Genomic DNA, 12,962 nt, shown 5'->3' with positions numbered 1-12,962 from the left:
TTTTTCGAGACAGGGTTTCTCTGTATAGCCCTGGCTGTCCTGGAACTCACTCTGTAGACCAGGCTGGCCTCAAACTCAGAAATCCGTCTGCCTCTGCTAGGATTAAAGGCTTGCGCCACCATGCCCAGCATACCAAAGTAGTTTTAAATAAACATTTTGAATGTAAATAGATGTATCTTTGTTTAACGTATTTTACCCATGTTAGCATTTAGATGTTTTTGTTTAAAATTTTTTCTCAAACTAGAAATGGAATAATGGCCACTGAGAAGGACCCTTGTAGGTCTGAGTCACTGACCCAGAGAGGGTTGTCCCACTGGCCTTTAGTGACCCGGAAAGGGTTGTCCCATTGGTCTTTGCTGACCCTGGGAGGGTTTCTACTTGCAGCCAAGACTAGCTTAGGCCAGTTACCTGCCAGGGACATTCTCCGTCCTTGCATTCCCGGCCACCCACAATTCGAACAAGGTCGTCGCTGCTCCTCTCAGGCTGTGTCTGGTTGAGGTTGAGCAGTTCAGAAGGATTCTCCGTAGGGGACAGGATATCCTCATCAAGCAGGAGGTCTTCAAGGTCAAGTTCACTGTTGCTGGTGTTTAGGGCCACAGACCTCTTCCTGCGTCCGGTAGTGAATTTTCCACAGGGGAAGGGAGCTGAAAGAATAGGACCACAGAGGCCTCAGCAAAGCCAGAAGCCTCGTGAGGCTTCCTGGCTGGGGTGGAATGGTTAAGCCTACTCAGAGTCAAGTGAGATATCAGTAAAGCACAGCTAAAATAAATAAATAAATAAATAAATACATGCTAAAATAAACCCTTCATCCTTTAAATTTTGTCAGACATTTTGTTGCAGTGCTGAAATTCTGATGAATATAAATATTTGGTACCAAGAGTGGGGTTGCTGCTATGGCTACTTGGTCATGTGGTTCAAAAGGCTTGGGGCTAGTTGGTAGGAAGAATTTGAAAGCATTTAGAGATGTGAGCTGGAGTAAACTTAGACTTCTATTGTTCAGAGCTGAATGGGTGGTTCCAGCAGGGTCTCAGAAGACCAGAATGCTGATACAATTGTGGGTAGTGAATATTATGATCATAAACTTCTAAAAGAGATCAGAAATTCTGTTGGGAATCAGAGTGGAGGCTGTTGGCTATAAAGACCTTGTTCATTTTTTGCCCATGCCCTGAAACTGTAGAATCAATATTTTAAAGGTGATAGGCAAATTAAATTGGCAGAAGAAATTTCTTGGCTGCCAGGCATTCAGGATGTGGCACGGTTGTTGCTGGATATTCTTAACGAAGTTTACAGTGAGAGCCAGAAATAAAAGGCAGAGTTAGAAAACTTGAAAGCCTTTACCTATGCAAGAAAAGGAGCAGAAACCAACAGCAAGAGAAGGACCCTGTAGCCCGGGACTGGGCACAGTGGCCATTCTGTTGCCAGTCATCGTTTGTGGTCAAGTAGTTACAATGTGGCCTTTGCTTGTGTTTCCCAAGAGTTGTGATTGTGACCTTAGCTAGTGAGAAGAAACTAGAGACTCTCACCCCTGGGCTGAAATATGTAGTTACAAACTTTCAAAGTATGCCAGGCAAGCTCTCTACTACTGAACATACCTCAGCCTTTTATTATGTTTTCAGATATTAAACTTTATATTTAATTGATTTGTGATCGTCCCTGGAGTTAAAATAATTGGTACACATATCAAGAAATAGCTCCAGTTAAAATTTTCTTAACTATTTTAAGCTTTAAAAATGTCAGTGAAGCCAGGCAGTGGTGGTGCACACTTTTAATCCCAGCACTTGGGAGGCAGAGGCAAATGGATTTATGAGTTCGGGGCCAGCCTGGTCTACAGAGTGAGTTCCAGGACAGCCTGGTTTGTACAGAGAAACCTGTCTTGAAAAAAAAAGTCAGTGGAAAAACAAAACAAAACCAAACCAAAACAAACCTTCCTGTCTTTCGGTTGTTGAGAGATTTCATGTTAAACAATTGGATCATCCTTGAAAGCTGTATCCAGAGCAGCTCTTTTCTGATGACTTGGTTTCTGAGATATATTGTCTTCCGTGAGCAGCAGATGAGTGGGGAAGAGGGAGAAATGGCTCAGCATGTTGAGTTCCATCTCATCTCCTCTGTATGCTTGGTTGTTTGCGATCTATGTGGGCCTGAGACTCTGCACTCCTGGGCGCTGCTATGGTGGGAGTTAGGGACCATCTGTGAACCAACAGGCTGGGTCTTCAGAGTTGCTATCCCCATGTCATGTCTGTATTGCTCAGATGAACCTTTCTCTAGATCTTTATTTTTTCCTTTTTTTTTTTTTTTTTTTTTTTTTGACACAGGGTTTCTCTGTATATCCCTGGCTGTCCTGGAACTCACTCTGTAGATCAGGCTGGCCTCGAACTCAGAAATCTGCCTGCCTTTCTCTAGATCTTATGAGGGGTTCATTGTCATGGCCTTCCACGTTTCTCAGCCCATCTGGCACTCACTGCTCTCTAAGAGCCTTGTTAGTAGTGGCTCTGGTGTTCTTCAGACCTGGCACATCCTGCTCTTACCAGGTAATAAATGAGCCCAGTCGACACAGAACTGGAAAAAATGGCATGGGTGCCAGATCCTCTTCCTGCCCAAGCCTCCTTCTTGACTCAGGAGAGTCCTGCTCTCATCCTGTCCCTGGGATATTGTGACAACTGTGGTTCCGAGGCCCTCAGGACAGAGGAGCATGGGTACCCTGCACAGTAGTCACTGTCCGAGCTGTGGGTGGATCCAGTGCAGTGATACCAGGGACCACCTCCTTTTAGCTGCCTTTGTAGGAACAAGACAAGAGTGCCAGCCACTTCAGGTGGGGTCCTGAGGCTCAGCAGCTGCTTGCCCCTAGAACTAACACACCTTCTCTCCAACCTAAAGCTTCCATGCTTGAACTGTAGGGCCAGAGCCCCAAATCTCATTCTCCATCTCTTGGCACTGTCAGCTGCAAGTCCCACCAGCACATGTGGCATCACTGCTCACAGCAGTGACACGCTGTCTCTGTGGCCTGATGACCTCTGACACAGTGGTGACACATGGTCTCCGTGGACCGGTGATCCCTACCTGTGGAGATGCAGGACTTGCCATCATTACCCAGGAAGTAACCGCTGGCACAGGAGCACACCACTGAGTTCTGCTCTTCATTGCAGAACTGGTCACAGTCTCCATTGTCTAGGCGGCAGAGTTTCCGAACAACTGCAAAGCAGAAGATAGATGGGACCTTCTCATAGACATGTGACACACATGCCAGCTACGTCCGCCTCGTCTTAGCCACGCCCAGGCTGGGGTGTGCAAAGGACCAGAGTCCCAAGGAATACACACATGGTAACAGGACAGTCTGCCAAGTGAGATGCCAGCCCCATACAAGCCTTTCTCCCTGCTGCTGCCTCCCTAGACCATGGGAGGGACATTTGACATATGCACAGGTTATGGAAGGAACACCTGGCATCCTCACAGGCTGTCACAGGGACACCTGGCCTCCTTAGGGACCTTAGCAAACACCTGGCATCCAGACAAGCCATGTGAGGGACACTCAGCATCCCTGCGGGGCTCTCTGCCTTTAGAAAAGCTTTGTGAGGCACGTGTTCTATGTTGAGGGCTGTGCACATCCTGCTCCTCTAAGGCACTACCCTTGGCATGGAGAGAGGGTTGCATCCTAGCTGCAACTCTTTCTTCCCTCACCCAATAAAACCAGTATATGAGCCTTGTCCTGGCCCCTGTTGTGAGCATGTTGTGTTTTTAGGTCTGGGTTCCTGTGAAATCCTGAAGAAATAGTCCTCTATAGGAAGCATGTGGCAGGAAACCAGGAACCAGGTTCAGAGCATATGGAAGCAGGTGTGTGTGTGTGTGTGTGTGTGTGTGTGTGTGTGTGCGCGCGCGCGCGCGCCATTTAAGTCCCTCTGCTCTGCATATTAAGTTTTGGAAGTGAAGGTCTCGGGGTACATGAGATTGTGACGTAGCATCCTCTTGGTAACGTCTGACCTGCACATTCTATTTCAAGGCTGACTGAGTCCGTATACCTCCATCCACAGCATCTTGGACCAGAGACACCCACCTGCTTCCAGCATAGGCTGAGCCAACTCATGCTAATAACCACATCTGTGGCTGTGATGGTTTGTATATGCTCGGCCCAGAGAGTGGCCTATTAGAAGGTATGGCCCTGTTGGAGTAGGTATGGCCTTATTGGAGTAGGTGTGTCTCTGTGAGTGTGGGCTTTAAGACCCTCATCCTAGCTGCCTGGAAGTCAATCTTCCTTTAGCAGCCTTCAGATGAAGATGTAGAACTCTCAGCTCCTCCTGCACCATGCCTGCCTGGATGCTGCCATGTTCCTGCCTTGATGATAATGGATTGAACCTCTGAACCTGTAAGCCAGCCCCAATTAAATGCTGTCCTTATAAGAGTTGCCTTGGGCATGGTGTCTTTTCACAGTAGTAAAACCCTAACTAAGACAGAAGTTGTCTGCATTACAGCCCTCTATGTGAGCTCAAGTGAAAAAGCAATTAGGCAGTAACATCTACTTTAATGGAATTTTAACTCCCTGGTTGTGCCCCTCACTAAACCTGTTGGTCTGTTGTGTGCAGATGTCAGGGTCTGGGGAATGGTTCATTGTCATAATCAGCAGCTTCACTGGGGCAGGTCTGAGGGCATCCACATATAGATCTCATTCTATAAGGGAAGTCATTTAACCCTGGACATGGTGACATGCATCTGTTATCCCAGTACTTGGGAGGCCGAGGCAGGGGTTCAAATCTGGAGTGGGCTATACAGTAAGTTCTAGGCCAGCCTTGGACAGCGAGTGAGACCCCATCTCAAAAAAGCAATAAAGAAAGAGGTAAGAGAAATGCTGTTCTTTCCTGTAAGGGAAAACTGGTCTGACAGTAACCTAACATTCATTTAAAAATCTAATCACCGCGGTAAAAAATAGCTCAGTGAGTCTCCCTGTAGAATCGGTTAAGTGCATTGCTTGTCTAAAACTGGGCAATCTAGAACATTCCTCACTGATGTTTGTGGTGACAAATGGCCAGAGACCATTTGACCTGAGCAGAGTGAAGAGTCTGCCTCTGTACTGTCACCTGCCTCGTGGTGCCCTTCAACAGCTCTGGCCCACAGAGCACCGTCTCTCACACGGCATCCCACCGAGCAGCTAGAGGACAGCTCGGGTGGCTCAGCGTGTCGCAGAACTACGAACGACTCAGGTTGCCTGTCAGGCACCTCAGTGTCTTCCCTCTTCCCTACTCTATGACCCGAAGGCCCACCGAGCAGAGGGACTTACAGAGCTCACAGTTTTTGCCTTCGAAGCCCTCTGAGCAGGTACACGTGTAACCCCCGATGCCGTCTCGACACGCGCCTTGGTTCTGACAAGGGTTGCTTTCACACTGGTCGCCATCTGTAATGGGAGGGTTTGGAAACGAAGGTTGAGACCTCGTCACGGACGCCACCCACAGTGTGTGGGCCTCGCCCCTGCACCCACTTTGCAGAGAGCCCGAGGACACTTCTCCTTGAGATGAATTTATCATATCTAGATTTCGTTTATTTCCCACTTGGGTGGCTGTGGATGTGTGATACCCCTGTCCTCGCATCATCGGCTAGGTCCCTGATTTCTGCTGGAATTTATTATGGCGTGTTTGTGGCCAGGGTGACGTGCTTTGCCTTCTCTGGAAAGGAGAAAGACAAGAGGCCAGTGTGACACTTGTTTCCGGTGCCTGCTGATCAGAGAACGTGGAGAACCATCTTCTTAAACCCTCTGGGTATGGAATGAAAACCCAAAGCTGATCCAGCCCTGGCACAGGCTCCGCCTCTCCTGGTAGTCACTTACCCAGGGGCAAGTCTGATTGCCATTGTGGAATAAATGGTGGCCATGATCAGTACCATCTCTGATGCTGTGAGCAGTCACCAGGGTGACCACTGTTTAGAGAGTCCAGTATTCCCATCTCCACTGTTTGCTCTAACTTGCTGTACTTACTGGAAATATCACGGAAGTTGATATCCTCAGATGAGAAAGAACTGACATTAATCTGTGTCTGTGCCAGGCATGGTGGAAAAAATCTGCAGCCCCAGTTACTCCTGGGGCTGTGCTATGAGGGTGACTTGAACCTGGGCTTTAGCAGTGACAGGACAAGATCTCACTTAATAAGATGTGCATTTTAGTAAATAATAAAACCGGACCCAATATAAAAGTACTATAAATTACTTATTTATAGTACTATGGAAACCCATAAGGGAAAAGTGTAGATAAACAAGATTTGAACAGGAATGTAATTCAAACTGATTTCAAAAGCCAATCATTATTCCTGATTTAAATGTTAAGGAGTCTCTCTCACTTAAGATTGAAATAGGAGATGTCTCACCTTTATATTTGTTCCAGTATTCTTTCTAAAAGAGAAAAAATATTTTAAAACACATTAGAGAAAACAGACATTTCACACTAAGGGTAACCACTGCCAGTAACCTGCCCTGAGGAATGTTCCAGAACACCTCCATCTACGATCCACTTCAACACTTGGCTCTTGCTGAATACTGAAACAACATTTCAAGGTAACCAGCAAGAAGTAGGCTGGATGAAACGGATCCACTCATTATATACCACTGGAGTATAGTGTTCAGTTAAAAGATTCCTCACGCCCCAAATTAAGTACAAGACCACTGACTGCCAGGCATCCATGGGAAAAGTGTGCATTGCTAGTTAGCTTTAATAGGTCACAGTACACACCGCTGGTTCACAACCCCACCAGCCCCCATTCAGATCTAGCTGGGACCTCAGATATGATCGTAACTAGAAATGGAACTTAGTGGATGCAAATTAGGGTGAAGACCCCAGGTAAGGTCATCCAGAATTATAGGTTCTTAATCAATGAGAGTGTCCATTTCAAAGTAAGGAAAAGACACAGGAGCTGACTGACTGTGGAGGAAGGGTCACAGGAGACAGCAGAGGTCTGGGTAATGTTGGGCACCACAGCTTGGTTTCTTCTGGTACTTCAAAAGCCTGGCCCGGTCCTGCCTCTGAAAGGCCAAGTGAACAAATTCTTGTTACTTTGTTGCTTTAAGCCACTCTGCTTATAGGACTCTGTTATGGTAGTCACCGCAGTGAATGTGCTGTTATTAAAATGTTTCAGTGTAGAGTGGGAGATACAGTGTGGAGCAGAGCCCTTGCCTAGTTCATTTCAGTCGCAGGGGTGAAAGAGGAAAAGACAGAGATCTATAGAGGTCTGCTTGGTGCAGAATACATTTCCAAAAATTAAACAGAAACTTTGACATGTAAGCACAGGCCTGTGATCCTAGCACTTCAGAGTTGAGGCAGGAGGACTGAAGTTCAAGGTTGTTTCTCAGCTTCATAGTGAGTTCAAAGCCAGCCTGGGCTACAGTAGTACCGAAAGAAAGAAAGAAAGAAAGAAAGAAAGAAAGAAAGAAAGAAAGAAAGAAAGAAAGAAAGAAAGAAAGAAAGAAAGAAAGAAAGAAAGAAAGAAAGAAAGAAAGAAAGAAAGAAAGAAAGAGTCAAATATTTTCTCCTAAAACCCATTTCTGGTGTGCAGTTCTCTGAACTTTAGCTCATGTATAGATTTGTGTGACCACCCATACAATCGAAACCCACAGCCCCATCTTCACCCAACCTTTCAATCACAGCTCTCTGAACCTAAGTGCTGGTATCCACCACAAACTGGCTTATCTTCAATAAAGGAATAGCTTTTAAAGAATGTCGGATAAATAAAATCATACGTGAAAAAAGCTTGTGAAATTCTCTTCCTTCAGCACCATGCCTCCAGAGCACGTCTAGGCAACTGTGGACCCCATTTTGATCTTCCTGTTGCTGGCTTGGACTTTGCTTACCTTCACCCAACAGTGGGCGACCCAAATGCTGTTTCCAGCTTGGGGTAACTATGATGGGAGCTGCTATAAACATTTATGCCTTATGCAAGGCAGTTTTCATTTGACAGTAAGTTTTTTTGTCTTTCTCAGTTAAGTGCCCAGGGATGGTTTCCTGCAGCAGTGGGCCACCTTATATGGCTTTCTGAGAAATTCACACTATGTCAACGTACATGAATTTGGAGCCTCTGGTGGCTCCAAAGCCTCCAGCCCTGCCTTCTATCTGTACACCCAGACACTGGCCACAGGTAAACTGACCCCCACTATCAGCACAGTGGGGCTCGCTGTGGCTTTATCTTGAATTCCTGAGATAGCTAGTGGTGTGGAATATCTTCTTGGGAGCTTGCCACCATATTTCATCTCTGGTGATGTGGCTGTTTGAGTCTTTTGTTCATTGAATTTTCTTAGGAGTTCACTTCTCTTGGGTTGTGAGTTCTTTATAGATTCTGGGCCCCTTATTGGGCGTGTGAATTGCAAACACTTTCTTGGTGAGTAGCTTGAATATTCACTTCTTAACTGTTTCTTTTTTTCTTTCCCAGAGAAATTTGATAAAGTCCAGTTGATTAATTTTTCTCTTTTGAGTTATCTTATTTGGGTGCCATGCTTAAGAACGCTGGCTAACTCTGTGATCTATGTTTCTACTAAATGCTTTTGTTTTTCTTGCTTTGACCTCAGATCTCTAATTCAGTTTGTGTTAGGGTCTGTTTGGCGTGAGGTTTGCCTTTTTAGGATATAAATGCACAAGTGTTGGAATACCGCCTCCATGTACCATCCTCCATTCACTGGCTGGAACTCAGTGTTAGTATTTATAAAGAGTGGGATCTATCCCCTACTGAAGACATACTCTTGTCTCTTTTCTTAACACTTTATCCTCTGTGGTAGGTCAGGGACCGGCTTAGGAACCACACCTAGGAAGATGAATTCACCCTAACACAACTTGCTTTCCTTCCCATAATTCTTGTCCCCTTGCACACTCTGTAGGAGCTACCATGGGGGTCAGCTGTGTCTGCCCAACTTTCTAAGTCCTGACATAATGAAGGTGTAACTATCTTTTCCTTCTCTTTTTCTTTTTGTGGATGCTGGCCAGAGTCTGGCTGGACGTTTATACTCCCCAACTGATGCACTGGGCTTCCCGGTTCTTTTAAAGCTCTCCAGTCCACTGTGAAGCTGCCCGCACACCACCTTGTCTCCTTGTGCGGGCTTCTGTCCCTTCTTTTCATTCTTCTCCTCCCACAATCTGGAAAACTTGCCTGCCCTTGGTTGTCCTTTTAGACCCTAATATATTATTAATAGGACTAAGAACCCCAAAGAGGGGGACCCCGATTTCCCTGCTTTCATAGGATGGCTTTGCAGGGAGACTCCCTCCCTTAGATTCCCGGTAATACTTCCTCCGGGCTTTTCATTCTTTAACTGGCAGAGAAAGCCAGCCTGCTCTGCGGCCCTAGATGGCATCCATTAAGAAGGCTTTTATGTGGTGATTAGGTCCGGAGAGCGCTGCACCCTGGGGACTGAAGTCTTGTGAAGCTTTCACAGCTCTTCCTTGTGCCTTTCCTCTGTCTTCCAAATGAGGAGTTAGCAACAGGAAGCCCTCTGGAGGCAGACACCCAAACTGCAGGCACCTTATCCTCGGACTTCCCACCCTCCATAACTATGAGTAAAACCTTCATGGTGTTTGTAGATTACCTAGCTTAAGGTATTTTGTTATAGCAAGACAGAGGGATTGAGATGAATTCCACTTATTGAAAAAGACAATTCCTTATCTACTGGACAGTTTTATATTCATATATATATATATATATATATATATATATATATATATATTAAACAGATGCTTAAACTAAAAATAGTTCCTGCAATTATGGATTCTCTCATTAGATAAACCATTGGTTTGGTAGCAAAGAATTAAAGGAATCCTTCCTTCCGTTCTCCCTTCCTCCCTTCCTCCCTCCCTCCCTTCCTTCCTTCCTTCCTTCCTTCCTTCTTTCTTTCTTTCTTTTCTGAGATAGGCTCGTACTATGTATTCTTGACTGGCTTGGAACAAATTGTTAGACCAGGCCCTCAAATTCACACTGATCCACCGGCCTCCACCTCCTGAGTGCTGGGATGAAAGGCATGTGCTACCACAATGAGGAATAAGAAGAATTCTTGATTCCCTTTTTGTTTTCTGGTGGCTGACATAGACTGTGGTCACCCGGTGGACAGCAACATAAGAATTTTCTTGAATACCATGATCTGCTGAAGTGAGGCGGTATCTGGTCACGTGAGCGGAATGTGGCTTTCTCTCTAGACCGACTTGCAGAAGTGTGGTTTCCAGGACACTCCTCGGTACATTTCCCTCCTCCTCTTGTCTTATGTGGCATGGCCTCACCACAGTGAATGGCCTTGGCTTGAGTCTCAAAAGGCTGTGACAGCTCAATTTAAGTGCTGCCTGCTTCCTTCACAACCAATAAATCCAAGTACCCCATTAGAGCCTCCTTAGAGTGGTCCACGACTGGAAGACTCCTTGTCTGTGGGTGATATCAGGATCGGGGATGGGAGTCGTCCCCAGCCCTACTTCTCTGACAGGCTTGCTGAGGAGCCTGGGTGTGGTTAGAGGCGGAGGGCTATAAAAGCTTGTGTCACATAGATGGCATAAAGAATTGTATGGGTTTCTCCAGCCCCTAACAGGTTGGTTTCTGTCAGCTTCATTTCCAAGACTCCTTCAATCCTTCTCTACTAAGCCAATTCTCCCCAAATATGAGATAAATGGACGAATCCCCGAAGCGGTGTTCATGTTCTTAAGTGTAGTCAACATCATTAGCTACAGCAAGGTTCCAGAACAATCCTCACATTTGTTGTGTCCTATGATGCAAGGTGGGGGTGTCTCTAACGCCCCCACCTTGACTGGGTGATTTTGCTGTGCATGGTGAATTCCTTCCTAAGGAAATCATTTGTGATTAAGTCCAAATGGTTTCAATGACATTGCACTTGAACATCTTGGAAGGTAAAGCGAGGACGGAGAGCTTTGGGAGCCCAAGGTAACTGTGCAGCTTTGTAGAGGACGGCGTTGGTCCTTCCCACGTTGCCAGGGCCCTGAACTCAGTAAGTCTCCTAAGGCCGCTGGTTGTTTGATGAACATAAATGAATCCTTTATCCATGCCTAGAGCCAGCTTTGCCTCATAACTTGGCCTCTCTTATGGTTTGAATATGAACTGTCCTTCTGAGGGTCATAACTGAACACTTGGTCCCCCAGGAGGTGGTGTTTTGGGAGCTTCTGCAAGCTTCAGTTGGGGCATATCCGGGGGTCTAGCTGACCTGGTGGGGCTGTCCTTAGAATCTTGGCTTCAGTGCTTTCCCGTCTCCCCCTTTTGTTTCCTGTCTGCCCTGCGGAGAGCATGCTCCCTCTGGCTGTTGCTATAATGTCCTATTTAAGCTCATGAAATGAAGAGATCACAGACCAAATGAACCCTTTGGTAGGAAGAGCTAAAACACTTAGTGCCTTTAGTCACGGCTATCTGAAAGCAACTGCTCTGATTCCAGCCCTCAAGGGTCACACTGGCCTAAACTCCCCTGGTGATCTTGGTCACTCGATCCTGGCTACAGGTGACTGAGTTCCTAAGTGGAGCCAGTGGCATGGCCGTGAAGTGGTACAGGCCTGACTCTGTGGCCTTCTGTGGTGCCAGTGGGCCTTGCAGCTTCCACTTGGGTCTGACAACTGCCTGTTTCTCCCTAAGCTCTCCCTTGGTCCCCTTTTTTTTTGGAGGGGGAGCTCATTCTTGTTTATTTAGGCTCAGATTTCTACTGGGCACCTGAAGGTCCTCTCCTGGGGAAAAGGAGCAGGCCCCCCGCTGCTCACGGGTGGTGATTGGCGGTGCTGTGAGCCTCCTGTCATGTGTCTGTGTGGTCCACATGCTCTTCCTAGTCACAGAGGTCTTTACCCATGGGAGTGGGAGGGTGAAGGCAACAGTGTGCATCCATCTCCCACAGGTTAACTTGGCCACACTCGTGAGTTCTCACTGCCCTTCTGGGATGTGCCATGTCCCTTCCCCTCAGTTTTCCTACTCAGGAGGAGAGCTGGAGAGATGCAAAAGAGATGAGAATGAATGCACCACAGGCAACAGCCAGGATGCTGGTCATCTCACCCCTAGGTTGCTTCCCTGACTACCCTTCCCAGGCTTGTGGGTAAAGTTCCAACTCTGGGCCAGCCTGGAACCCTGTAGCAGCCCAGAAGCTGAGATGGTCCAGCCTCAGCTAATAAGTAACTGAGAGGACCCAGGCCCAACTCACCGTCTTCTCATCATCCTCGAAGATTTCACGGACCTCTTCGTAAGAACAAATTTCTTCCATGCATTCTCTTTCCAGATTTCCTTTCTTGAACTCTTCAAAAAATGAGTTTGCCCTCCGAGTCCTCGCCAGGACATTGTTGGCACGTTCCCGGTTAATAAACACTAGAAGACAGGGAAGGTGAAAGGCCCTCTCACCCAGTCCTTACACAGGCCTTCTCCCCTGTCTAGAATATCCTTCCACAGTGTGATGATTAATCTCCATTGTCAGTCCGGGAGACTGAGCCACGTCTGCGTGTGTTCACGAGGGCGTTTCCTGACAGAACTAACTGAGGGAATAGCTGCACCCTTAGTAGTGTGGGCAGCATCACCACACGGCCTGGAAGCTTGAGGAGAAAGGGAGGTCCACCAGACGGTCTCCCTTTCCTCTGCCGCCTGGTTGCCACAGCGGGAGTGGCTTCATCCTGTCACGCCCTCTCTGCCATGACAGACTAAGCCCTCTGAAGTCATGAACCCTTAAGTGGTCCGTGCCAGGGGACACAAGAGTGACTGGTGTGCCTGTCCAGTTGCACGTGTGGATAACTCCATTGCACGACTCTTCAGGAGGCCCAGCATCCTGACCACCTCCACGCCTGCCCCTTCCCCCGTCCTGTCGCTGGTCACAGTGCCAGCAGCTCTCTGATGTATCTCCTGGTCATCTGTTTCCGCCTCAGTGGGAATGTGATCCTACAAACACATCTGGCCTGTCTGCCTAAGGCTGTTCCTAGGCCTGGAAAGAGCAGGTACTTAAGAGTCCCTACCCAGCCGGGCGTGGTGGCTCACACCTTTAATCCCAGCACTTGGGAG

At 47.2% G+C, this 12,962-nt stretch overlaps 1 protein-coding gene across 2 annotated transcripts in view; it reads right to left on the bottom strand.

The window, feature by feature from the left end:
* The window catches only part of F10 (coagulation factor X), a 19,646-nt gene that overhangs the window by 5,047 nt on the left and 1,637 nt on the right, over positions 1-12,962 (bottom strand). For both annotated transcript variants that reach the window (XM_021219417.1, XM_029532319.1), the window contains 5 exons: positions 12,121-12,281; positions 6,342-6,366; positions 5,267-5,380; positions 3,058-3,189; positions 409-644 (listed from right to left, as the gene is read on the bottom strand). In XM_021219417.1, coding sequence (XP_021075076.1) covers positions 409-644; positions 3,058-3,189; positions 5,267-5,380; positions 6,342-6,366; positions 12,121-12,281 — 668 coding nt within the window. The remainder of the gene's footprint in view (positions 1-408; positions 645-3,057; positions 3,190-5,266; positions 5,381-6,341; positions 6,367-12,120; positions 12,282-12,962) is intronic.

This window comes from Mus pahari, chromosome 19 (assembly GCF_900095145.1).
Source record: "Mus pahari chromosome 19, PAHARI_EIJ_v1.1, whole genome shotgun sequence".
Lineage (NCBI taxonomy): Eukaryota > Metazoa > Chordata > Mammalia > Rodentia > Muridae > Mus > Mus pahari.
The sequence above is the reverse complement of the archived record's forward strand: the minus strand, read 5'-3'. Positions and strand labels throughout refer to the sequence as shown.